Source organism: Delphinapterus leucas, chromosome 3, assembly GCF_059928025.1.
Source record: "Delphinapterus leucas isolate spDelLeu-1000000601 "Yukka" chromosome 3, BTC_Dleu_Yukka2, whole genome shotgun sequence".
NCBI classification, from domain to species: Eukaryota; Metazoa; Chordata; class Mammalia; order Artiodactyla; family Monodontidae; genus Delphinapterus; species Delphinapterus leucas.
In genome coordinates this window covers 54,454,630-54,480,496 of record NC_143131.1, presented here as the reverse complement: position 1 = coordinate 54,480,496, position 25,867 = coordinate 54,454,630, and the positions used below count along the sequence as shown (strand labels likewise).

Here is a 25,867-nt window from a genome sequence, read left to right as displayed (position 1 = left end):
CAAAAGCTTAGGCTAACAGCTTAGGCTGGAGCTGCCAGCCTCTGGTTTAAAAAAAAAAAAAAATCACCACACTGGTAAAAAGTAATTTCTCCCTATAGATTCTGATTTAACTTTGCAAACAAACTTTAGTCCACTACAAGGGCTGGGTGGCTAAGATCCAGAACAGTACAAGAGGGCCCTGGCTGCCCAGGGTAGCAGAGCTCATACACATCTTTTAAATGAAAGGATGATTTTTAAAAATCAAAAGGTTTCTGGTCTAGAACATGGGATTGACAGACTTGTGACAGGACATGTGCCCCAGAGTAATTCCAGGCAGCAAGCAAATTCCAAACCCAAGTTGCTCTTTGGAGGCTATTGTGAATAAGCAAATTCTGCTACTCATCTAAGGATCTGCGGATGCTCTCAGGGAAAAAGATCCCACTCTGCAGTCAGTCTCTGAGAGCTAGCACCAAAAAACCATCTTTATCATTTCACCTACAACAGTAATTTCTGGTACACACAACAGTGTGCTACTGCATCAAGAAAAATGCAAAAGTGACCTTGTTATCCAGAGTTTGCAGGTTTGGGAGGTAAGAGCACACTCAACATGTATTCATGATGACTGACAGAAACATACCAAATAATTTTAAAAGATAAACAAAAGCAGAACATATACGTAAACTCTATTTCTTCTGTACGTTTAAGCATGTGCCTATTCGCAAATTCAAATTCATCAAAAGACAAATGTGAATGACAGTTCTGTAACAAATTATATACTGATGACAACTTTAAATTTTTAAATCAATGTTTCTATAGTAAGATGAAATAAAAAACTGGAGCAGAAAGGACCGCCTTTCATCACACAAGGAAGACCATGGAGGCTAATTCCTTGCCCAGCAAGGAGCCAAGGCACAGTTCAACTCCCAACTCCTACATCACCACTTATCCAGCCCTGACAAAGTTGCCAGAATTCCTGACATTTCCACTGACAGCAGTTTATCCTGAGCACTAATGAATACAGCCCAGGATCACTGTTAAAATTTTAAGGATAGTTGTCAATATTTCATCAGCAATTAAAATAATTCCTTTAAACATGTGGCCAAAAATGGCTTAGAGCTACAAGTGTGATGGTAGTGAACAACTTAACAGAATACGGTTTCCCAACGCTAACAGAAAATTAAGAATTGGTTTATAGTCAAAACTTCATTTGTAGAAACCCACTCAGACCATTAAACCTATGATCCTGGGTTTTAGGCCACGAGTTAAATCTTCCCCCGACCTTAAAAGTTCTGCAGATACTTAACTCAAACTCTTAATGCCAAATGGACAGGACATATAGTGGATAATAATAAGTATTGCCCCAAATTGCCATCGAGGCATATTTGTGTCAAGACACCATTCTGAGTGCTTTACGTGCATTTACTCAACTTTTACAAAAGTCTTTTTAAGCTTAATTGGTAATTCAATTGGCCCACACTACCATACTGTGGCTAAGTGACCCTCTCAACGTTATACAGTCTAGTGGGGTGAAGGAGAGAGAAACTATTAACTATACTACAAAAAGAAGTGTGTACAAAATGAGAAGGAGAGAACAGTTGAAATAGTATCAGGAAATCCTGTGCAAACTGGTTAAGTACTGTACAAATTTTAATAAGATATACGAGATCTGGCATAACCCAGGAACAAAGATAATGCAGCACAACCCTCAGAAAAAAAGTACTTTGCTAACTTCAACTTTAAAGTTAAAGAAATAAAGACTATTTGTTAATAGCACATGCAATTTTATACTTCTTATGCGCTTTTCCATCTTCAATAGTTTTCAAAGGTGATCGATACCCAAAGTGAGAGCCCTAAAGCATTACAATATGTCCAATAATCAAAAACAAAAAAAAGCTAACTTGTTCAGCACAAAATAAGGCAGGAAAACCACACCTCGAAATTATAAGAAAAAAGGTAAACAACAAAGTGAGAGCAAAAGAGCTTTCAAGTTAATTTTCAGTGAATCATAAAACTGAGTAACCAAAAAAAAGTCTCTCCCCCAAACATTCTGTTTAACAAAGGTTTTACTACACTCTTCCAACCAAAGTGATTTGTGATGTTCTTTTTAAAATTCTGATGACCAAGCTATATATAAAAAAGGGGATGAAAGAAACAGGAATGATTTAGAACACAGAATGACAGGCAACCTAACACACAGAAAGTGATGACTCAGAAATAATTTTTTAAAACAGTATGATTGTAGCAGGTTACACAACTGTCACATTGCTACTCTGTCAGTCTAACTCTTCCCAACAGGTCTTATTCTATTAATTTTAAAACCGTTGCCCTCAGCTTTTTCCAAGTAGAAATGTTTTAATTTCAAAAGCAGAAGTCTTGAAAAGTCAAAGTGATATTGACATTATAATAAAGAAAACCAAGAGACTTCACAGTGAGAATGCCCATGTTATCTCTTGTCCTCCTAAGAGACTCCACATCAGGGCTAGGACCCGCCATCACCACGGATTAAAGCGAGTCCTGAAAGGTCTCAGAGGCACATTTTGGACCATCCTCCTCTTCCCAAACAACAGTGAACCGCGGTAGCTTATTAGGGAAACAGTGTCTATAGAACAAAAAAACAAGAAATCCCAAAGAAATAAAGTGGTACATGAAGTAAAATTTACAAAGGTAAGATTTCAACAACACATAAAGTACCAAAACGTAGGGGAAAGAGAAGATAGTCTTTCCTTACTTGACAAGCAGTTTTTCTCTCGTTCTCCTTCGCTCTCTCGTGCTCACACATGCTCACTCAGTGTTTACACTAAGGCTACACTGGCTTAACCTGGCGATTCAACTTAACTAGTCTCATAAGAGCCACAAGAACAGGAAGGTCAGCATTTTCTTGGGTCTTTCTGATTTGTACTCTACTCATTTGAGATGAGTCTGAAGTTCTCCTTAAGTAAAACTTTCTGAGGGTCCTTTCTCTCCAAACAAACATTTGGGACTGCCCTTTTCTCTGGAGCAACTCTCCCCATCTCTTCTTGGCTCCATCTAAGTGAGTAGCCTCAGGGCTGCCCTGGGCTGATGATTTCAATTAAGCCTCAGGTGCTTTCAATTAAGCACTCCAGCTAAAACCAAGGGAGTGACAAAGCAAATTCTGTGAGTTTGAGTGTATAGGAGCTAGACACATTCCTATGGAATCCATTTATTCATAAAGAACCTCTTTGTGAAAATAATCACTTAAACTTTATACACAAAATGGATTTCATCATAACTGCATTCTATATCAATACCTTAATGCAGTTTACCTAGCAATGATTGCCCTAAGAAGCAATTTTAAATTTGTAATTTCTGAGAATATAAGTCTCAAGGACAGTGTACAGGGACATAACATTTTAACCACCAATTTTAACCCAATTTTACTTTATTTCCCTACCACTGGTGAGGCACTGGGACCCTTCCTGCATTGCAGAAGGTACATCCATCTCTGTATAAAGAAATGCCAGTTATGACACACATTAACACCAGAACCCCAAGATATGATGATATTATTTTTAAAACAAACTTGGAAAGGCACAAAATCATCAACCAGGAGGGAACAATATACCTAACTTCTCAGCTTATTAAAAAAGTAGCTGACCAAGTACTAAGGCAGAGGCCAAAAGACACACACCTGATGTAAGTTTGTGAATGTATATTCAGCTACCCACACTAAACTGGGTGCACCTGTGAGCTTGTTGGCCACTGAAAACACCTCAAAAATAAACAGTCAAGAAAGTTAAAATTAAATTTTCGTTTTCCACACCGTAGCCTATGAAATTAGTTAAGAAAAGGAAGCCAATTTGTCAGTATTTCCATCCTCCCCTCCACCTCCCCCTGCCCCCAATATCAATACAGAGCATTCAGGCTGAAAGGTTCAGTGGAAGTAAGCACCATAATCAAAAATATATGGACTGTGTCTAAGAGGAGAATTGATGGGCTAGCAAAAGAGTACAGGCCTAGGGTACAAATTTATAAGCTGTCTCACAGACACATGTGCCTAGTTATGAATTCAAATTACTAAATAAGCAGTGAATGCTTTTCATTAAGAGAAGTTGGAGAAGCAACCAGAAATTTCACACAAGTTCTATACATTTAAATGTGACTTGAATGTTTGTGTACCGCTGACCACGGTCCTGAACTGACATTTCACATTTAAGGGTTTTCTCTCCTAAGCCTGGAAACACACGTGACTACTGTCCAATCCTTTCCAGGAATTCTGAACCAGGTGAGAGAGAAGGACAAAGACAGGGAAAGAAACAAGTGCACACAAGCTGCTGGAGAAAGAGACTTCTGCTTAATCGTATTTGATCTTATGCTCTACCCCCAAAATAATAGGACCAGATAAGAAACTGGGCTAAATATCAGAGACACAAAAGGACACAGTCATCCTTGAACTAAAAGATGCAAAGCTGTGTAAATGTCAACCTAAACAGGTACACAGGGCAGAGCACCAGGCTGCTGGAAGGGAAAACGACCTGCAGTCACTGCACCAGCATTTATCTGAGTTATATCAAAAGCACTCCTAGGTTTTTGCAATTTTGCCTTAAAAAATTGAAATGTTTACATTGCCCCAAAGGGACATAACAGACTTTTTGTCGGACAATTCACATACATGAGTTCTTGCATTTTTAATAGTTCTATCACATGTCTAACGGATTTCCCCTCTGTGAAGTTGGGGTGGCCCCTGGACCACCTGCCTCCCCACCCGATGCTTACAGGAACCAAAGTTGGCTTCCAGAAAATCATCTGATTTCCTTGTTACTCCCTTCTCAGCCCCCAGATCATCATGAAGTACCTGGTCATGTCACCAGCCTCACCACAGGGGTGACATGCTGTCTTCTTACTAAATCCCTGGGCATAGCTAGTAATTTGCACGTTCACAGTCTTTTAGGATATCATTTAATACATGATCACTAACAGCAGGTTCCATGAGCAAAAGAGAGATCGTGTCTACAGAAGAGTTAATGAACCATGAGGCTTTGCTATTAGTACATGGTAAGAAATGCTGTGTCCATGAATTTAAAAGTGATCGCTATGTTACATATCTACCTACTTATGAATGAAAGGGCCTCCCAGAACCACCAGCAAACCATGCCGGTAGCATAATCCGTCAGGGAAGCGACGTCTAGGCTTCCGATTATTCCTGGCTATGGAGCTGATATTCTGCATCAACCAGCTTTTCCATACTCAGTCATATTAGCAAACACCATCATGGAATGCATACTACATGCCAGGAATCATGCTGGGTCCTCAATATAAAACACCTCATTAATTCTCATAACGACCCTCTGCAATAAATACTGGCATGTCCATTTTACAGACAAGGAAACATTCTCAGTATTAATAACCTTTCCAAAGGCACATGGCCTATAAGTGGCTGAACTGGGAACACTGGTCTGTACCCTTAGGCAATACAGACCCTGACCCCAGAGTAGGGAACACTGGCTGCTGGTCTGAAGGGATGGAGGAGGGGGCACAAGTCCTTTCCAGGCAACACTACAGAATGTGCGACCATGCTTTAACATGGCCTGGGGTGTCTTCCATCTAAAAAGGACAATTATCTCTTCTTAGATATACAGGCGCATGCGTACCTGTACATACACACACACACACACACACACACACACACACACACCGCTCAGTTTTCTCTAACACCAGGTTATGGACCCTTCTCATCATGAGAACTTTTCTACCAGGATTCTTCCTGCAGTTTACCATCTTCACAGCCCGTACTCTAACGTGCTTCCACACCCTTCCTTGCAGGGGCAAAATGAAAAACAGCTGGACTCATACACTGTATCCACTAAGTCTGAGGGAACAGAGAGTCAGCCTTTGTCACTGGCTCCGAAACACTGGTGAAATATAAACATTTGACATTTCCTAGAATACCTCAGACCCGGGGTGGAAAGGGTAAAAGCCTCAGCCCTTCCCTGACTCTGACCCTACGTTCTTTAGGAACATCCAAGCAAATAAGCCAGACTCTCATAATGCGTGTTAGCTCACAAACACCACACTTCCCACCACCAGAGGATGTCACACCGCCTCCAGGCAATTTCTCTTCCTTTCACCTCAGGTCAACGTCCCCTGCAACTGACTGTGGGCGTGAGCATTCGCAAGGCCCTGTTCTCTGTCTCCATTCATCATTAAAGGTTTTCCTTCAACAAATACTAGGCTTAAGGCAACACAGCAGTGAAGAGCAGCATTAATAGCCACACGAAGGTGTTCTCTCGACCCTGTTCCACTTCCTGGACGCCTGAGCCACCAGGAAGGAGCCCCCAGTTCCGCGGACACATCGCTTATTAAGATGGCTTCTTCTCAGGTCATCAGCTCCCTGATAACCTGGAACATTTCAACAAGCTACACCTGCAGTTCCCCACAGGTGGGCTCCAGGCTGCCTGGCTTCCCAAAACACCAATCCGATGGAGTCACTTCCTTGCTTCAAACCTTCGGTGGCTCCCGGTGCCTTAGAATAAAGTCCAAAAGGTGTGCATGACCCAGCCGCTGCTTCTCTCTCCAGCGTCCCCCCAGGCCATGCCCTCCTCGGCTCCACACACGTGACCCAGAGTCCTCAGCCCCCAGACCCGCACCGCTCCCTCTGCTACCTGCATTACTCTTGTCCCTGCCCTTCCCCAATAACTCCTCAGTGAGGCAGTCCCCACCTCCCAGGGGAGATGAGGTGCACACTCCCTCAGAGGCTGTTCCCCATCTACCATGTTGGGAACCAATTAATGAAAACTCATGTGGCTAGCCACTATGACTAGGGACTATCTCCCCCACTACACTAGAAGCTTTGTGAAGTCAAAACTATCTCTGTCTTGTCCACCCTCGTGTTTTCAGTACCCAAGATGATGCTTCCCAAGAGTCAATATACATTGGCTGACTGACGTTCTAAACCTGTGGCTCTTATTGAAGCAGGGAGTCAAAAGCAGACTCAATAATAAACATGCCAAGATTTACACACTACTCTTCTTTTCAAATTATGTAGCTTCTATGATTCATAAAACACCAATTCAGTGAAAAGTTTTACTGAATTCATGGTTGCTCTTTGTTATTTATTCTCTTCACCAGTAAAGACCAGACATTCATCTACACATCTATGCATAACATTAAGAGCAGTCTTCAAACTCACATCATTAATAGAACAGTTAAAAGACATCCCCACAAAAAAGAACTACAATCCTGCAGCATGTGGAATGAAAACCACATTCACAGAAACATAGACAAGATAAAAAGGGAGAGGGCTATGCACCAGATAAAGCAACAAGATAACCCCCCCCCAAAAAAAACTAAATGAAGTGGAGATAGGCAGCCTTCCAGAAAAAGAATTCAGAATAATGATAGTGAAGATGATCCAGGACCCTGGAAAGAGAATGGAGGCAAAGATCGAGAAGATGCAAGAAATGTTTAACAAAGACCTAGAAGAATTAAAGAACAAACAGAGATGAACAATACAATAACTAAAATGAAAACTACACTAGAAGAAATCAATAGCAGAATAACTGAGGCAGAAGAACGGATAAGTGACCTGGAAGACAGAATGGTGGAATTCACTGCTACAGAACAAAATAAAGAAAAAAGAATGAAAAGAAATGAAGACAGCCTAAGAGACCTCTGGGATAACATGAAACACAACAACATTCGCATTATAGGGGTCCCAGAAGGAGAAGAGAGAGAGAGAAAGGACCCGAGAAAATACCTGAAGAGATTATAGTCGAAAACTTCCCTAAGGTGGGAAAGGAAATAGCCACCCAAGTCCAGGAAGCGCAGAGAGTCCCATACAGGATAAACCCAAGGAGAAACACGCTGAGACACATAGTAATCAAATTGGCAAAAATTAAAGACAAAGAAAAATTACTGAAAGCAGCAAGGGAAAAACAAAAAAATAACACACAAAGGAACTCCCATAAGGTTAACAGCTAATTTCTCAGCAGAAACTCTACAAGCCAGAAGGGAGTGGCATGATAACTTAAACTGATGAAAGAGAAGAACCTACAACCAAGATTACTCTACCCAGCAAGGATCTCATTCAGATTCAATGGAGAAATCAAAAGCTTTACAGACAAGCAAAAGCTAAGAGAATTCAGCACCACCAAACCAGCTCTGCAACAAATGCTAAAGGAACTTCTCTAAGTGGGATACACAAGAGAAGAAAAGAACCTACAAAAACAAACCCAAAACAATTAAGAAAGTGGTCATAGGAACATACATATCAATAATTACCTTAAACATGAATGGATTAAATGCTCCAACCAAAAGACACAGGCTTGCTGAATGGATACAAAAGCAAGACCCATATATATGCTGTCTACAAGAGACCCACTTCAGACCTAGAGACACATACAGACTGAAAGTGAGGGGGTGGAAAAAGATATTCCATGCAAATGGAAATCAAAAGAAAGTTGGAGTAGCAATACTCACATCAGATAAAATAGACTTTAAAATAAAGAATATTGCAGGAGACAAGGAAGGACACTACATAATGATCAAAGGATCAATCCAAGAAGAAGATATAACAATTATAAAAATATATGCACCCAACATAGGAGCACCTCAATACATAAGGCAACTGCTAACAGCTATAAAAGAGGAAATCAACAGTAACACAATAATAGTGGGGGGGGAAAGATCTGTAAAAAATACAAACACACGGAGGCTAAACAATACCCTACTTAATAACGAAGTGATCACTGAAGAAATCAAAGAGGAAATCAAAAAATACCTAGAAACAAATGACAATGGAGACACGACGACCCAAAACCTATGGGATGCAGCAAAAGCAGTTCTAAGAGGGAAGTTTACAGCAATACAATCCTACCTTAAGAAACAGGAGAAATCTCGAATAAACAACCTAACCTTGCACCTAAAGCAATTAGAGAAAGAAGAACAAAAAAACCCCAAAGTTAGTAGAAGGAAAGTAATCATAAAGATCAGATCAGAAATAAATGAAAAAGAAATGAAGGAAACGATAGCAAAGATCAATAAAACTAAAAGCTGGTTCTTTGAGAAGATAAATAAAATTGATAAACCATTAGCCAGACTCATCAAGAAAAAGAGGGAGAGGACTCAAATCAATAAAATTAGAAATGAAAAAGGAGAAGTTACAACAGACACTGCAGAAATACAATGCATCCTTAGAGACTACTACAAGCAACTCTATGCCAATAAAATGGACAACCTGGAAGAAATGGACAAATTCTTAGAAAGGTATAATCATCCAAGACTGAACCAGGAAGAAATAGAAAATATGAACAGACCAATCACAAGTAATGAAACTGAAACTGTGATGAAAAATCTTCCAACAAAAAAAGTCTAGGACCAGATGGCTTCAGAGGTGAATTCTATCAAACATTTAGGGAAGAGCTAAAACCCATCCTTCTCAAACTCTTCCAAGAAACTGTGGAGGAAAGAACACTCCCAAACTCCTTCTATGAGGCCACCACCACCCTGATACCAAAACCAGACAAAGACACTACAAAAAAAGAAAATTACAGACCAATATCACTGATGAATATAGATGCAAAAATCCTCAACAAAATATTAGCAAACAGAATCCAACAACACATTAAGAGGATCACACACCATGATCAAGTGGGATTTATCCAAGGGATGCAAGGATTCTTCAATATACACAAATCAGTCAATGTGATACACCATATTAACAAATTAGAAAAATAAAAACCATATGATCATCTCAATAGATGCAGAAAAAGCTTTTGACAAAATTCAACACCCATTTAAGATAAAAACTCTCCAGAAAGTGGGCATAGAGGGAACCTACCTCAACATAATAAAGGCCATACAGGACAAACCCACAGCAAACATCATTCTCAATGGTGAAAAACTGAAAGCATTTCCTCTAAGATCAGGAACAAGACAAGGATGTCCATTCTCACCACTATTATTCAACATAGTTTTGGAAGTCCTAGCCAGGGCAATTGAGAAGAAAAAGAAATAAAAGGAATACAAATTGGAAAAGAAGAAGTAAAACTGTCACTGTTTGCAGATGACATGATACTATACATAGAGAATCCTAAAGACGTCACCAGAAAACTACTAGAGCTAATCAATGAATTTGGTAAAGTTGCAGGATACAAAATTAATGCACAGAAATCTCTTGCATTCCTATATACTAATGATGAAAAATCTGAAATATAAATTAAGGAAACACTCCCATTTACCATTGCAACAAAAAGACTAAAATACCTAGGAATAAACCTACCTAGGGAGACAAAAGACCTGTATGCATAAAACTATAAGACACTGATGAAAGAAATTAAAGATGATACCAACAGATGGAGAGATATACCATGTTCTTGGGTTGGAAGAATCGATATTGTGAAAATGACTATACTACCCAAAGCAATCTACAGATTCAATGCAATCCCTATCAAATTACCAATGGCATTTTTTACAGAACTAGAACAAAAAAATCTTAAAATTTGTATGGAGACACAAAAGACCCCGAATAGCCAAAGCAGTCTTGAGGGAAAAAAGCAGAGCTGGAGGAATCAGGCTCCCTGACTTCAGACTATACTACAAAGCTACAGTAATCAAGACAATATGGTACTGGCACAAAAACAGAAATACAGATCAATGGAACAAGATAGAAAGGCCAGAGATAAACCCACACACCTATGGTCAACTAATCTATGACAAAGGAGGCAAAGATATACAATGGAGAAAAGGCAGCCTCTTCAATAAGTGTGCTGAGAAAACTGGACAGCTACATGTAAAAGAATGAAATTAGAATACTCCCTAACACCATACACAAAAATAAACTCAAAATGGATTCGAGACCTAAATGTAAGACCAGACACTATAAAACTCTTAGAGGAAAACATAGGAAGAACACTCTTTGACATAAATCACAGCAAGATCCTTTTTGATCCACCTCCTAGAGTAACGGAAATAAAAACAAAAATAAACAAAGGGACCTAATGAAACTTAAAAGCTTTTGTACAGCAAAGGAAACCATAAACAGGATGAAAAGACAACCCTCAGAATGGCAGAAAATATTTGCAAACGAATCAACGAACAAAGGATTAATCTCCAAAATATATAAACAGCTCATGCAGCTCAATATTAAAAAAACAAACAACCCAATCCAAAAATGGGCAGAAGACCTAAATAGACATTTCTCCAAAGAAGACATACAGATGGCCAAGAAGCACATGAAAAGCTGCTCAACATAACTAATTATTAGAGAAATGAAAATCAAAAGTACAATGAGGTATCACCTCACAGCAGTTAGAATGGGCATCATCAGAAAATCTACAAACAACAAATGCTGGAGAGAGTGTGGAGAAAAGGGAACCCTCTTGCACTGTTGGTGGGAATGTAAATTGATACAGACACTATGGAGAACAGTATGGAGGCTCCTTAAAAAACTAAACATAGAATTACCATATGATCCAGCAATCCCACTACTGGGCATATACCCAGAGAAAACCATAATTCAAACAGACACATGTACCCCAATGTTCACTGCAGCACTATTTACAATAGCCAGGTCATGGAAGCAACCTAAATGCCCATTGATAGACGAATGGATAAAGAAGATGTGGTACATATATACAATGAAATATTACCCAGCCATATAAAGGAACGAAATTGGGTCATTTGTTGAGACGTGGATGGATCTAGAGACTGTCATACAGAGTGAAGTAAGTCAGAAAGAGAAAAACAAATATCGTATATTAACACATGTATGTGGAACCTAGAAAAATGGTACAGATGAACCGGTTTGCAGGGCAGAAATTGAGACACAGATGTAGAGAACAAACGTATGGTCACCAAGGGGGGAAAACCGTGGTGGGGTGGTGGTGGTGTGATGAGTTGGGCGATTGCTATTGACATGTATACACTATGTGGATAAAATGGATGACTAGGGCTTCCCTGGTGGCGCAGTGGTTGAGAGTCCGCCTGCCGATGCAGGGGACACGGGTTCATGCCCCGGTCCGGGAAGATCCCGCATGCTGCGGAGCGGCTGGGGCCGTGAGCCATGGCCGCTGAGCCTGCGCGTCCGGAGCCTGTGCTCCGCCATGGGAGAAGCCACAACAGTGAAAGGCCCGCACACCACACACACACACACACACACAAAATTAGAGTCTTTATATTGAGTTGAAAATCCTTTTAGCTAATAAGCCTTTTTTCTGCCGTTCTAAGAATCCCTGAAAGTTTCAAGTTCTAACACACACAATAAAAAGCAGAGTAAATACGCAAGTCTTGCACAGGCATTGTGAGTGGGTCCTCACTGATTTGACTTTCTTCAAAATTTACCTGGAAAAACTGCTTATAATATTTTCACTGTGATTTAGGAAGCTTTTTTGATAAGAGATCTAGAGGTTTAAGCATAATTCACAACAGACAAAACAATACACACATGGTCACCCTTCAGTCAAATGTGCAACCGTTTTCAAAGATGTATTTTTCCTCTTTCATTCAACATATATGTACTAAGCCCCTACTAATATATTAGAAGCACTGTGCTAAACACACAAAGACAAAATTCCTGCCCTTATGAGTTCATCGACACACAGCAAACGGCACTGAGTACTTTATGAGAGTTATCAGAAGGTGCTTTGAGAAGGGACAGGGCAGAGCGCCTAAGAGCAAATCTCAGAAATGTTAGAGGGACGCTCCTCCAATCCAGATCATCATGACTATCCGAAACACAGTCCATTACCCTCAACTTGCAGAGATCCCCCAAATCCACAGGCTTGAGTTATCAGGGGTTAAGTGAGATGCACTTTATTTAAACAAAAAACCATGTACTATCTCTCTCGTGTGTTTGATTATTAAGTACATAAAAACTACAATCACTGCCATGGTAAAGTATTGTTTTTAAGACACCAAAAGCTTAAAGGGCTGATTTAAGTCTATGAGACTTTGTAAGTTTACACAAATATTGACAGTAAGATAAAATATGAAATAGGTCAAACACTGTTGACATTAATAGTATATGCAAGCAGCTTCAACAAGGGTGCCCAAAAAATTAGCACTGCAATAATACACTAGGAAATTGAATTTTGCTGCTTTTTAAAAATTGATGCAGTAACTTACTGAAAAAAAACTGGAAGACAATGAGTCTCCCAAGCCAGACCTAACAATTTTTAAATCTAAATGAACCTCCTTCCATTTTATGGGTTTCCCTCAAGGCTTTCTCCTCGGTGCCTTGCTACCATATAACTAACACTATGCTAACAGTGCCTTCCCATAATGCGACCTGATCCAGATAAAAACTGTTTCCCAGCTAATACTAAAAAAGTGGTAATAAACAGTATAGACAAGGCCTCAGGTTCTCTGAAAGTAGGAAGCAGATTAATTATGCAAAAATAAAATAAGCCAGCCCAAACTTGTACCTCCTTTCACAACATTTTTAATCACAAATGAACTTGAAAAATTAATATTTACTTAGCACTCCATGCTAAATGTTAGATACTATACTAGAATTAAACTAGGTGGCATGTATAAAATGCCTAATGACCCTATTGCTATTATTCCCATTTAAGAGGGGAAAAATCAGGCCTTACATCAGCTGAGTGGTCCATACCTCACATCTAGTTAAGGTGGCAGAGGCGGGAATCAAACCCAGGTCTTTCCACCAAACTGAGAGTGTGTAACCCAGTGTTCCTCACTGAACCTGCTAGAATGGTATTTATAGTGGTGCCCGTTTTCTGAGGAGAGGAGGGAGAGCGTTCATTAGGTTCTCAAAGAGACCCAAAACACTCTCTCAAAGGCTAAGAACCCCTGCACCATACTGGCACCAGTGTAAGAGCCAGAAAATGTGCACTGGACTTCAACCCCTCTCACCAAAGCTATAACTTCTCTACTCCACAGTTTTAGTTTCTCTTTAAAATTCTCGGAGCAAGTCAAGATTTCCACTCATGGACAATTTCCAGCATCCCCTGCCACAGGTTAAGTTACACAATAAATTGCAATACTGTATCACTTTACATCCAATTCTGAGATTTCACAAATACTGACCAATGTTATTTAGTCATTCCACTTTCCAATATGTGTTTCAATCAACCATTCCTCACTGCAGTGCCTGTGTAATAAGCTATCTTTACATCCACTTCCAAGAAAATAAAACACTGTCACCCTGAGGCCAGGCAATAAATCAGCTACAGGACTGGGATCAAAAGTGAGAAGTTCCTGACTTCCCCCACCTGGGATCTGCAAGACCATGTTGTGTATCATGAAGTACCCTCCTAGCTACGCAGGAAACATAGGGCAACTAACTCTACCATCTTCTCTACCGATGGCAACGCTATATTAGAATCTAGTGGTAAATCATTACGTTGGGTCATACCCCCTACTGCCCAGTGGCCACTGTGTTCATCTCGGCAAGTACGCCAGCACACGCATGGCAGCTTTCAGAGGGAGATGCAACCACTGAAAACACTCGTTTAGTCTGGGGGTTTGGTCAGGTAACTCTGTGCTGGGTGTGATGCTCAGCTTAACTCCCGGCACCCTGTCCCTAGGATCAACCTGCACTTTGGATCCATCCTAAATTCCTGATCAGGGGAGGGTTCGTGTGGAAATAAACTTTACCTTGAAGTTCACTGGTCACACCCCTCATTTTACAGATTATTAAACTGACCTCAGAGGAATCAGCTCATCCAAGATCTCACAATTCAGAAGCAGAGACAGTTCTAGAAAGCAAATCTCCAGGCACCTGTCCAGGATCCTCGCGTTCCTCCGGGCACTGGGGAATGGGTTCTGGTTACTGCCAGAGGCTTGGCCCACCACTAGGGTTTGCTCCATCTCTGCCAGGCTAGGACTTGACTCCCCTCACTTTGCGCCAGATCCAGTCTATGCCTCCAGGCTGGGGTCCCAGGGGGCTACTGTCAGAGCACTGGCCTCAGCTTGCATCTTCTGACGGACAGAGACAATTACTAAAACTAACCGCATCAGAGAGGAAGAAAATACCACACTGGCACTGAGGAATTAACTTCACAAGGAGGCTCTGTTAGGGTGATGTTTTATTTATGGCCTTTCCCTGATCAAGATGACTTCCCCTCAAGAAACGTCCAAAGCAACCAATCAAAGACACCAAGAACCTTATGCTTCCTTAACTGTCCTCCAAAAGCAGAAAAAAACCAGAGAAAACAGGCGAGAGGACACCAAGTCATAGTTTCAATGTGTCAGGACGCGACCCACAAGTTTTGCACGAATATTCTTCCAAGAAACCAGGATGGACGCAGTCCCCCGAAGAAGGGGGCACGTTCCCCATTCAGTCTGGCGACCAGCACGCATCTGGACACCCCGGAACAAGTCCAAATCGGAGATGCAGAAGCGCAAGTCAGCGCCGCCGGCCGAGGGCCGGAGGACCGACGCCGCGGAACCAGCCAAAACCACCCGCGGGGGACCCCGGGGCCAATGCAACCGAAACTCCGCCGCGCAACTTCGCGGGTACCGCTGCCAGCCGTCCCCCACCTCCAACACACCCACTCTCCTCTCACAACCGTCCCTTCACCACACTCCCCCCCTCTGCCCAAGCGCTACGGTTGGAAGCAACGCCCACTTCGGAGAACGAGGTCTCAAGTTGTGGGGACAAGCCAGGCGTCCAGCTCACGTCCATTCACAGACCCAAATGAGCAGATCCTGACCGACGGAGTTTGCTGCTTTGACACTGGAGAAGCACACTATCAGGCAGCACATGTACACGCACGCACACGCGCGCGCGCACACACACACACACACACACACACACACAGGTAACAGCCATGGGGAAACCGGTGACCCACAGGGAAGCTCCTAACTGTCATTACCCAGGGCTCGGGGCACAGCATCTGGGGTCCCTCCCCCTCTCCAGGCCCCAGCACGCGCTGCCCACCACCCGCGTGCGGGATGGAGAGCTGGGGTCGCCTGGCAGCGTGGACCAGAGGGGCGGTGGCGGGGGGGAGGGAAGGCGGGCCCACCTCCTCATCCTGCTCTTCCTGGGACGCGCTGCTGCCCCGGGGCGCGGGGGGCGCGGTTCCTCCGGGCAGCGGCGGCTGCGGCGGCGGCGCGGAGACTCCACGCTCTGGCACCAAGCGCGCGGGAGCACACGCGGCGGGCGGCCGAGCGCCGCCCGGCGGCGGCGGCGGCGGGTGCTCGCGAGAGAAGCTGGGCTCCCCTTCCTCCGACAGAGTTTCTGAGCCCGATGAGGACTCGGCAGAGGAAGCTCCCGGCGAGGACGCGGCAGCCGCCGCAGGAGCGGGAGTCCGGGCACTGTGGCCGCTGCAGCCGCGGAGCACTGGCTCCAGCACCTCCGAAACTTTCTCCCCCATTTCCCTCTCGGGCCCAAAGTGCGGCCCGAGGGCCGGCGAGGGCGCGGCACGCACTCAGCGCCTCCGGGGAAAGCCTCGAACTGCTGGGCTCCTGCTCGCTCTCGCTGCCGCTCCCGGGCTGCAGAGAGCTCCGCCGGCAACTACATGGCCGCGGCCGGGCCCCCGGAGCCTGCAGCCAAGTTAGCAGCCTCCCGCACTCGGCGGTCGACTGGGGCTCCCACGCGCGGGGACATGCCAGCGCGGGTCCGCACTCTGCGCAGCGCCCGAGCCGCCGGGACTGCGGCTTCTCCAGTAAAACCTACCCCTCCGGGACCGAGCGGGGCCAGCGAAAGAGACGGGCAGCCGGGAGAACCAATGGCAGAGCAGGCACGCCGGTGGGCGGAGGCTACGGCGCCCCAGGCGCACCTGCGTCAGGTAGGGGAGGCGGGGCCGAGGCTCTGGCTGCAGGGTCGGGGTCCTGGGGACCGGAACGAGGCACCTGCCCTGGGAGGGTGGGAATGGAGCCCGGAATCGGAGCCTAAGCCTGGTACTCTGAATTTAGCCAAGGAGCGGCTGGCCGTCCTGGGAACGCCAGGGGAAGATGGCCGAGAGGGCAGTGAGACCTTGGACAAGAACTGGACTTCGTTTCCAAAAAGTGGAATCCAGGAAACTGACCAGAAGGAGAAGTAGCTGGGCTTTAAGGGTAAAAGGAAACACACACACACAGTCACACACATGCACGCACCCACCAGCGTGCTGGAGGAGAAAGGGGAAAACTTCATGGTACAGTGAGTGCATCCAAACCGAGCTGATCTCCGATCCCGGATTCTCCACTTAAGCTCCCTGGGCGTCAGTGTTCTCAACTGGAAATGGAGACAGTCATATCTGTCTTGTCTCCCTATGAGCAGAATTAGAACAAATATATTTAAAGCTTCAGCAGACTGCCTGGCTTAGACACATGGAGAGTTTTCAAAAGACGATTTTCTGTCTTTATTTCTGTTTGTAAATTAAAAAGTTAAGTCAAAGACGTGTACCTTTTGAAAGGGAGGAAAATGACAAATTATGCCCCTGTATTTAATTAGGACCAAGAATATGCCCAGCACTGTGCCAGATACTAGACAAAACTGAATTTGAGAGGGCTGCTGGCCCACCATTGCCTGTCTTTCCACATCAGCTAAGCATAGGATGAAAAGAGATCACATTTCCACTTTACTTTCTCCTAGCCCTGGCTTGTAAACCAACAAGATGCAGGACTGGTTGCTTCATTTTCCTTACCTCTAAGAACTAGGAGAAAGAACTTTCACTAAGGGCACCAATAGAATCACCTTAAGGCCCTCTCTGGGTGGCCTTCAGCGTGATGGGGTGACTTGAATATCTCAGAAGCCAGCAGTCAACTCAGCAGTGGGAAATAAATGATTCCTCACTTGCCTTCAGCTCCAGTCCTACTGTGAGCTCTGGCACTGCGACCTGGGATCTAAATTCAACCGGATTCAATTCCACAGATGTTGACTGAGATGTGTGCGTGGTGCTTGCAGGGGATACAAAGATGAATAAGTCAGGTGCCCTGCCCTGGAGGAGCCTATGGTCAAGCAAGAGATTGATGCATAATATAGTTCCATTATTAATTTTCAAAAGCTATGGTAGTGCTACACTAACAGTGTGCCACAGGAGAAGAGGAAAGAGTCACAGGAAAACAATGAGGTCCTCAAGCTCAGGAGTCCTCAAGAATCTTAGATTTCTCCTTGTCAGAACAGCCTTGCCAAACGTCCTTAAGAAGTGGAGGACTCGAGTTGAAAGCCCCTTCAGCTAATGAGCCCTTTTATGCTATCACCATATCTACATATAAGTGATACATCATACAAAGTGCTTCATCATATTGGACAGAAAGCTTTGTCCTGATCAGTTTCCCTCCCCAAGATGAGGGGGAAGGAAATATAATGTGACCCCATTGCCATAGACAGTCATACTGCAAAACAGCTCTGGCTGTCAGGCTTCCATGGTGACACTTCAGAATTATCTGAGGGGCTGTGAAGACCTGCTGAGGCAAAAGAACAGTTCTAGTAAACTGACTAGTTATGAGAGCAAGGCTATAGAGAGAGCACAGTGGGGCAGTCTGAATCCGATCTTGGGCTGCACAATTGCTTTTCTAGTCAGGAGTATTGGTCTTTATCTGAGCCCCTATGTGGTTGATTCACCACAGCTGAAGTAAAATGATGACTTAAGCAAGCCATTCACATTAAAGAGGAGGAGTGGTACTTTTCAGTACATCAGAAAAGAAGCAAGACATGACCTGAATTGCTAACAGGAAGAATGATAATAGCTATTATTGCTTCCTCCGTAAGCATCTATGGGTATTTTCATTTAATCCTGGCAACAGCCTTATGAGATAGAGTCTATTAGCCCCACTTTATAGATTAAGAAACTGAGGATCTGCAAGGTCAAATAACTTGCCAAAGGTCACACAGCAAATGAGTGGTAGAACTGTGATTTGAACACAGCAGTCTGGTCCGAGGCACTTTCTTAAACATTCCAATATATTGCCGCTCAGAACAGACAACTTTTTCAAGTACATATATATATTAGACTACAAATATCCATAGGGCAGGGACTTCGTTGTCTTGATTAATATGTAAAAGGATATAAAAGGATACTTGCAGAACTGATATTTTTCCCCACAAACATTTATAAGGCACTTAGTGTATGCCAGGCAAGGTTTTAAACACTTGACAAATATTAATTTTCTTAATCCCATATCAACCCTATAAGGTAGCCACCATTATTATTCTCATATTACATATGCGAAATGTGTGAAATGGCACAGAGAAGTCAGGTAATTTTCCTAAAGTCACACAGCTAGCAAGTGATAGTTGAGCAATTTGGCCCCAGCATTCATGCTCTTAACCCCTACAGATCAAAGTCAAGTAATAAATCAGTATTTCCTGAACTTTTTAAACCTCAACCTCAAATAAGAGATATATTTTAGGGGCTTCCCTGGTGGGGCAGTGGTTGAGAGTCCACCTGCCGATGCAAGGGACATGGGTTCGTGCCCCAGTCCGGGAAGATCCCACATGCCGCAGAGCGGCTAGGCCTGTGAGCCATGGCCGCTGAGCCTGCGCATCCGGAGCCTGTGCTCCGCAACGGGAGAGGCCACAACAGTGAGAGGCCCACGTACTGCAAAAAAAGAAAGATATATTTTACATTGCAACTCATGACACATGTACATACATACAAATATAAATAAAATTCCATGAAATAGTACTTACCCTTCTATAAGACTGGAATTTTTTATTATATTTTATTGAAAATAAAAATACTAGTTGTGATCAGCTAAATGAATTTCACACTCCACTTTGACACATGCAGTTGAAAGCAATGTACTTAATCATCTCCTTAGCTGACCCATGAGGAAAATATGACTATGTTTCAGGCTGAGAGCTTCCAGACCAGAACTGTGCAAACTCAAAGGATGACTCTATAAATAGAAGATGATCAGAAGGTCAGGATAGTTCCCCAAAGGTATCCCAATTAGACCTATGGACAAATGTTGGGGTATGGCCAAACCACAAGACCAGTTTTGATTGAAACCCTACAGTGCACATTTCTTATCTTATTAATTAAATTATAAATACCATCGTCAGTGGCCAGAAAAGCACCCCTCCAAGGGAACTTCTCATAAATATCCCTAATGTTGGAGACTTTGGGACCAGAGATAGGCATAAAAGCATGGCTTTTTTCCTGCTGTGTCACTGTAGGCAAGAGCCAGAAAAATAAAAACAACTTAGTCGTTACTCCTGGGAAGCCAATACTGTAGCCTCACATGACAGAACCAGATTAGCCTATAGACTGGGAAGGATAAGGTCAGCCTATTCCAGGGTAATCAGGGTCCACACCTTCTACTAGATGTGCTCTCAAGCGTTTGGCTCAGGGACAAGCACCCCAGGCACTGCGTGTTCATTTTGTCTTGTGATTGGACACTGGTGTCAGTTCTCTGTGCTCTCCCAAGTGATGGGAGACATTGCCTCTGGGAGTGCCTGTTGTCTCTGCCAGTCTCTGCTGTGTGGGTGAGGCCAAGTGTGAATGTCAGTGTCAAGCCCTGTCTCTACGAGATGGAGGATTTTCGAGGACACGTCATCACACATTTAGTCTATTCCCAGTGTCACGACCTTTCTCCCAAGTTAGCACTTGATAAACTTGAAGTCAATTGTCCTTCTTTCTTACATATGTAAAATTAGAACATTATAAATTCAGAATGAAGATTTTTGTAAAATTACAAGTGAATATGTTCATATTCAATACCCCCCAAAATCCTAAATATCATATGCTCTTTGGATTATAAAGATATTATTCACCTTTGGTAGGTTTTAAAAATTTCATTATTAATAATAGGTTTGCCTGATGCCCCGTGACCAATAAAGTACAATTTTGTGACAAAGTAAACATCAATAAAAATGTGGCCATTGAGGTGGCCTCGACTGGGGTTTTTTATTTATACCAGAGGGTGTAGCATGGTATAGACCATGACAGTTTCTGACTATCTAGCTGGAAGGAAAAGCTCTCGTAGCATCTCAACCTCCTTTTTGTGTTTGAGGGTCTAGGAAAGGAAAGGTTACAGTACAAGGTTTCAGAAGGAAGTAGAAGAATTTCTTCAGTGATAGTTGAAAAGGACAGGGGAGGAAGAATAACATCCTGATTTGCTTCTGTTGGAGTCTCTAACCTACATGTTGAGAAGGATGGGAAACTAAGTTTTATTAACAAGTTAAAATAAGCCTGTAATGGACCAAACAAGAGGATGCTGCTGATCTGATCTCTCAGGTGAATATTTCTCCACGTGCCGTATGTGGAGCCCTTGCTTCATATGGCCAGGATACAGGCAGGGGAACAAGGTGTTTGTTCCCTGGCCTCAGCCAAAGGTTTGGGGACCTGCATCTTTAATACCCCAATCGTGTATCAAGTGTATGAAAGCTTGAGGATTACTGAAGATGATCCTAATTTGAAGATCAGAGAGCTGTTTTGTGGGGCAAATGTGCGTGCGTGGCTCTGTAGAAAGTGACTAGAAAGAGCTTGATGGATTGCAGTCTTTGTCTCTCTGGACCTCTTTGTTCTTAAACAACTACCTTGGGGAGACCAAAGCAGCTTAGCAGATGGACAGGAATATGCATGTTCTGAAAACAGCTGGAAAAACTGAGCTAATACACAAAAAGAACTCAGGATAACGTTCCCTGGAGGATTCTGTTTAAACAACATTCAAAATGGTGACCCATTTCCCACAGAAGACTCCAATCTTTTGCATTTGCCTTTCCAAGATGGATAAGATGGATATTCACATCTGGGATTTTTTTGTTATGCTTTCAGCATGAAATGTTCTTTTATTATCATTCTTCATTTTTCAAAAAGATTTATTCAGGTCTTCGCCTATTTAGGAAATAGAAGACATGCAAACACATTTACTCATTTTTATTCATTATAGCGGTTTACTTTCAGAATCAATCGGTTCCACTTTCCATTTTCAATTCACAGAGCAACCTCCTTGACTCTGTCTACACTGCATGGCAAGTAGTTCCTTCTACCGCTCACTCCAACTAATTAGAAAATAAAATGATGCGGAATCGTAACCTAGCAAGTAGCAACTCTTTCCACAATCATAAGCCAGCTTGCAGCCCCAGAGGTAATGTTTAAGGATTTTTGTACTTGAGGAGACAGTCTTCCAGTCCCTTTCCCCTCAAAGTGTGTTTTGCCACTAAGCTGACCTAGGAACTTGTTAGAAATGCAGAGTCTCAGTCCCCGCCCCAGGCCCACTCTATCAGAATTTTAACAAGATTCCCGGGGACTTCATATCCACATTACAGTTAGAAAAGCACTGCTTTAGTTTGGTTCTCACAGGTGGCTGTATATTAGAATCACCTGTAGAACTTTAAAAATTATTGACCCTTTGGTCCCACCCTCAAGATTTTCTGATTTAAATGGTTTGGGTTGGGGTCTGAACACCAGGATTTAACAAGTTCCCTAGGTGGGAAGTGGTCGATCTTTGGGCCAAGGTGGGGAAATACAAGATAAGCCTGGAACAATTCATGGTGCCACAAACTAAGGAATTGCTCAAAAAAAGATAGGACCTTGTTGGCAGAACACAGGTTCCAGGCTAAAGCAACAAAATAAATCATGAGAATGTTGGTCTTAATTAAACCATAGAATAAAATCAATAATCGTGAATCCATATAAATGGATTCATATAAATATTCATATAAATATTGAAATAAGAAAGTAAGTGGAGGAGCAGAGATAACTCTTCTTCACAATAGAATTCTAGTTAACAGATGTAGAAAGAAAGAGGGAAATAAGAATCACCACTAGGCAAACACCACAAAAATAAATGTAGCAGACAAGATCCAAAACTGTGTGCTCACATTAGCCAGCAAGAGTTTGAGGAAAAGGATTTTCGTAGACTCGAAGTACTTCCACCACGATACTTAGCAATACGAAACCAACCAGTATAAAGTGAAAGATAGTCACTTTACCGTACAGAAACCCAACAGACACCAACCTAACCATATAAATAACACAGGTCATAAGACATATCAACATCCTGAACCCCATGCTATGAAGTACATCATTATTTTTATGACATTCTTTTTTTTTTTTTTTTTTTGCGGTACGCGGGCCTCTCACTGTTGTGGCCTCTTCCGTTGCGGAGCACAGGCTCCGGACGTGCAGGCTCAGCGGCCATGGCTCACGGGCCCTGCCACTCCGCGGCATGCGGGATCTTCCTGGACCCGGGCACGAACCCCCGTCCCCTGCATCGGCAGGCGGACTCTCAACCACTGTGCCACCAGGGAAGCCCATGACATTCCTTTTTTAAAAAATTTTATTGGAGTATAGTTGATTTACAATGTTGTGTTTTGTGATGTTCTTGACCCCCCAAAAATGCACAACCTAACACCAATCACAAGAAAACATGACAAATCCAAACTGAGGGATATTGTTCAGAATTACTGATCAGGACTCTTCAAACGTATCAAGGTGATGAAAGATAAGGAAAGTGTGATGAACCATTACAGAAACTAAGAAGTGACAACTAAATAAAATGTGGGATCTTGGGTAGGATCCTGGAACAACAAAAAGGACATTAATGGTGGGGGGGAAATGGTGAAATTTGAATCAAGTCTGCAGTTTGGTTAATAATATTGGACCAATGTTAATACCTACACTTGACAATTATACTATGGTTATATAAGATCTTATCATTAGAGGAAGCAGGGTAAGGGATAGTAAGGAAATCTTTGTACTACTGTTGCAACTTTTCCGTAAATTTAAAATTAGTTCAAAATAAAATGTTAAAAAGCAAAAGTCCCTAGCTGAATATAATGGTAGCCAAATTTGAGAAAAATAATTGGGCCACCCTCAATGGCCCAATTCCCCCCTGCTTCCTTTCTCCTTACACAAGGAAAATAATTTTTTCCTGTCTTGCCCTCATCAAGTGGACTAGCTTGGGGTGGTTGGGACAGGGTACAACACTAAGTAACAACATCAATGCTACAACCAGAGAAATGTCCACAGTGCGTGCCATGGGACCATATACTTGGAGCATAAACGTGGTGGTAGACACATATGGTACTTGGCTGCCCTGATTCCATTCTGCCTCCTTTTGATACGAGCATCCCAATTTATTTTTAAGGAATTGCCTATTTCCTTTTGATAGTCTTGTCATTCCAGGTGTGGGCTATCCTTGGATTTTGAATCTTGAGAAGAGTAATACAAGGACAGCAATGTCTGGACAAAGCTATCAATTAGCTCCCGTTAACTAGACCTAGAGTTGCTATGGTTCCAGTACTTTTCCAAGTCTTAATCTCTCGCTTTTACTTTGATTCTCTGAGTTACCAATAACACTTCCTTCTTATTGAATTAGCTAAAATCAGCGATTCCTTGACACCAAGAAACTCTAAGAAATACAGGTGTGCTGACCTAAATCCACTGATCACCCAATCCGGGTGGGAAGCAGACATCTGAATGCCATCCAAAACCTATTAGTGATACTAAACTTAAAGATGTATTCCTGACCTCAATAAGGGTCAAACTTAAGGAAATTGTTAATGTTTCAGGCAGAAGAAGGGGTCTCCCTTACTGGAGGGTCAAATACTTGAGAAAAAAGAATACACTTACAGAAAAAAAGACATTTCAAGCTATGGCAGAAAGAAATCTCAGCACAGACTATGTTGGAGTTGTCTGTCTTCCTACTAGGTTACAAGAGGCTTGAGGGCAAAAGCAAACCAAACATTTATCTAGCGCCTTATTTGCACTAACACGTAGCACAATGTCTGACATAGAGTAGCTCATGGTAAATAATTATTGAATGAATGGATAAAACAATTGCCACCATGACTTTAAACCAGCTTTATTAAAACTCTATGTTAATCTAAAGTTTGCTCAGTCCAAGACTTGCGTAGGTTGATAAAAGAACCCAAAAAAAGTCTAGGGGAAAAAAATCTGTTTATGTAATAATGTGGCCTCATTCCTGAAGAGACCTTCATTTTAATAAAAATAATAATTGCATAAAAACTTTAGCTCAAACTACCACTATTACTGTCCTGCTCACCGAAGTTCCTTACCAACTATTTGGCTTCCTAAAACAGCCAAACTAATAAGAACTGCCTGCATGTGATGTGAATAAGGTAGAAGGAACACTTGAGGAACATTTATGACTACTTGCTGGTCCAGGCTGCTGGCAAGGCAGGAAAGGCTACAAGAACCTCCCTGCTGGCAACCCAAGGACACCACTCAGGACCCTACACAGGGTGGGAAGAGTCTGTACCCTTATTTATAGAAAGCCTCATTCTTACAGAAACTCCATTCTTATATAAGAATGTTAGGACCCTTTATTACACTTAACCATGTTGCATAATTAATGCAAGAAAATCGCGGTGTCAGGGAGGAAGATGACGTGAGATAATGGGATGTTTCAGCATCGTACAACTCAGGGTTTTTGTTTTGCCGTACGTGGGCCTCTCACTGTTGTGGCCTCTCCCATTGCGGAGCACAGGCTCCGGATGCGCAGGCTCAGCGGCCATGGCTCACGGGCCCAGCTGCTCCGCGGCATGTGGGATCTTCCCGCATCGGGGCATGAACCCGTGTCCCCTGCATCGGCAGGCGGACTCTCAACCACTGCGCCACCAGGGACGCCCCCAACTCAGGGTTCTTCATTGCCAACCACAGAATCAATTCTATGTGGTTAAAGTAGGAAGTGATTTATTAAAAGATATTAGAATCCTCACAGAGTCTTTGGAAGAACTAAAGAAACAGGCTGTGGAGTGAGCTTCCAGAAACAATCCCCAGAACCCCAATGTAGAACTGGCTGGGGAGGGAATTGCTGCTCCTGGTGATTCCAGAACTACAGCGCCACTCCCACCATCTGTGCATGCAAAATAGATGCCCTGCACCCCACCTGCTTCCTCACATAAATCACTCCTGTATCCATATCTCTGTATGTGCATCTGATTAGCAGAACCTAAGTCACATGCTCCCTGGAGGCAAAGGAAACTGAGAAACGTTGGGGCTTTGCATTCTATCCTGGGAAGATGGGATTCACACCATGGGGAACCAACATAATGTAGAAGGAGTGTCAA

At 42.9% G+C, this 25,867-nt stretch overlaps 1 protein-coding gene across 5 annotated transcripts in view; it reads right to left on the bottom strand.

Moving 5' to 3' along the window:
• The window catches only part of MAST4 (microtubule associated serine/threonine kinase family member 4), a 569,622-nt gene extending 553,333 nt beyond the window's left edge, over positions 1 to 16,289 (bottom strand). For all 5 annotated transcript variants that reach the window (XM_089908940.1, XM_089908926.1, XM_089908928.1 and 2 more), the window contains exon 1: positions 15,924 to 16,289. In XM_089908940.1, the coding sequence (XP_089765066.1) occupies positions 15,924 to 16,274 (351 nt within the window). In that variant the 5' untranslated portion in view covers positions 16,275 to 16,289. The remainder of the gene's footprint in view (positions 1 to 15,923) is intronic.
• Positions 16,290 to 25,867: the final 9,578 nt, after the last annotated feature.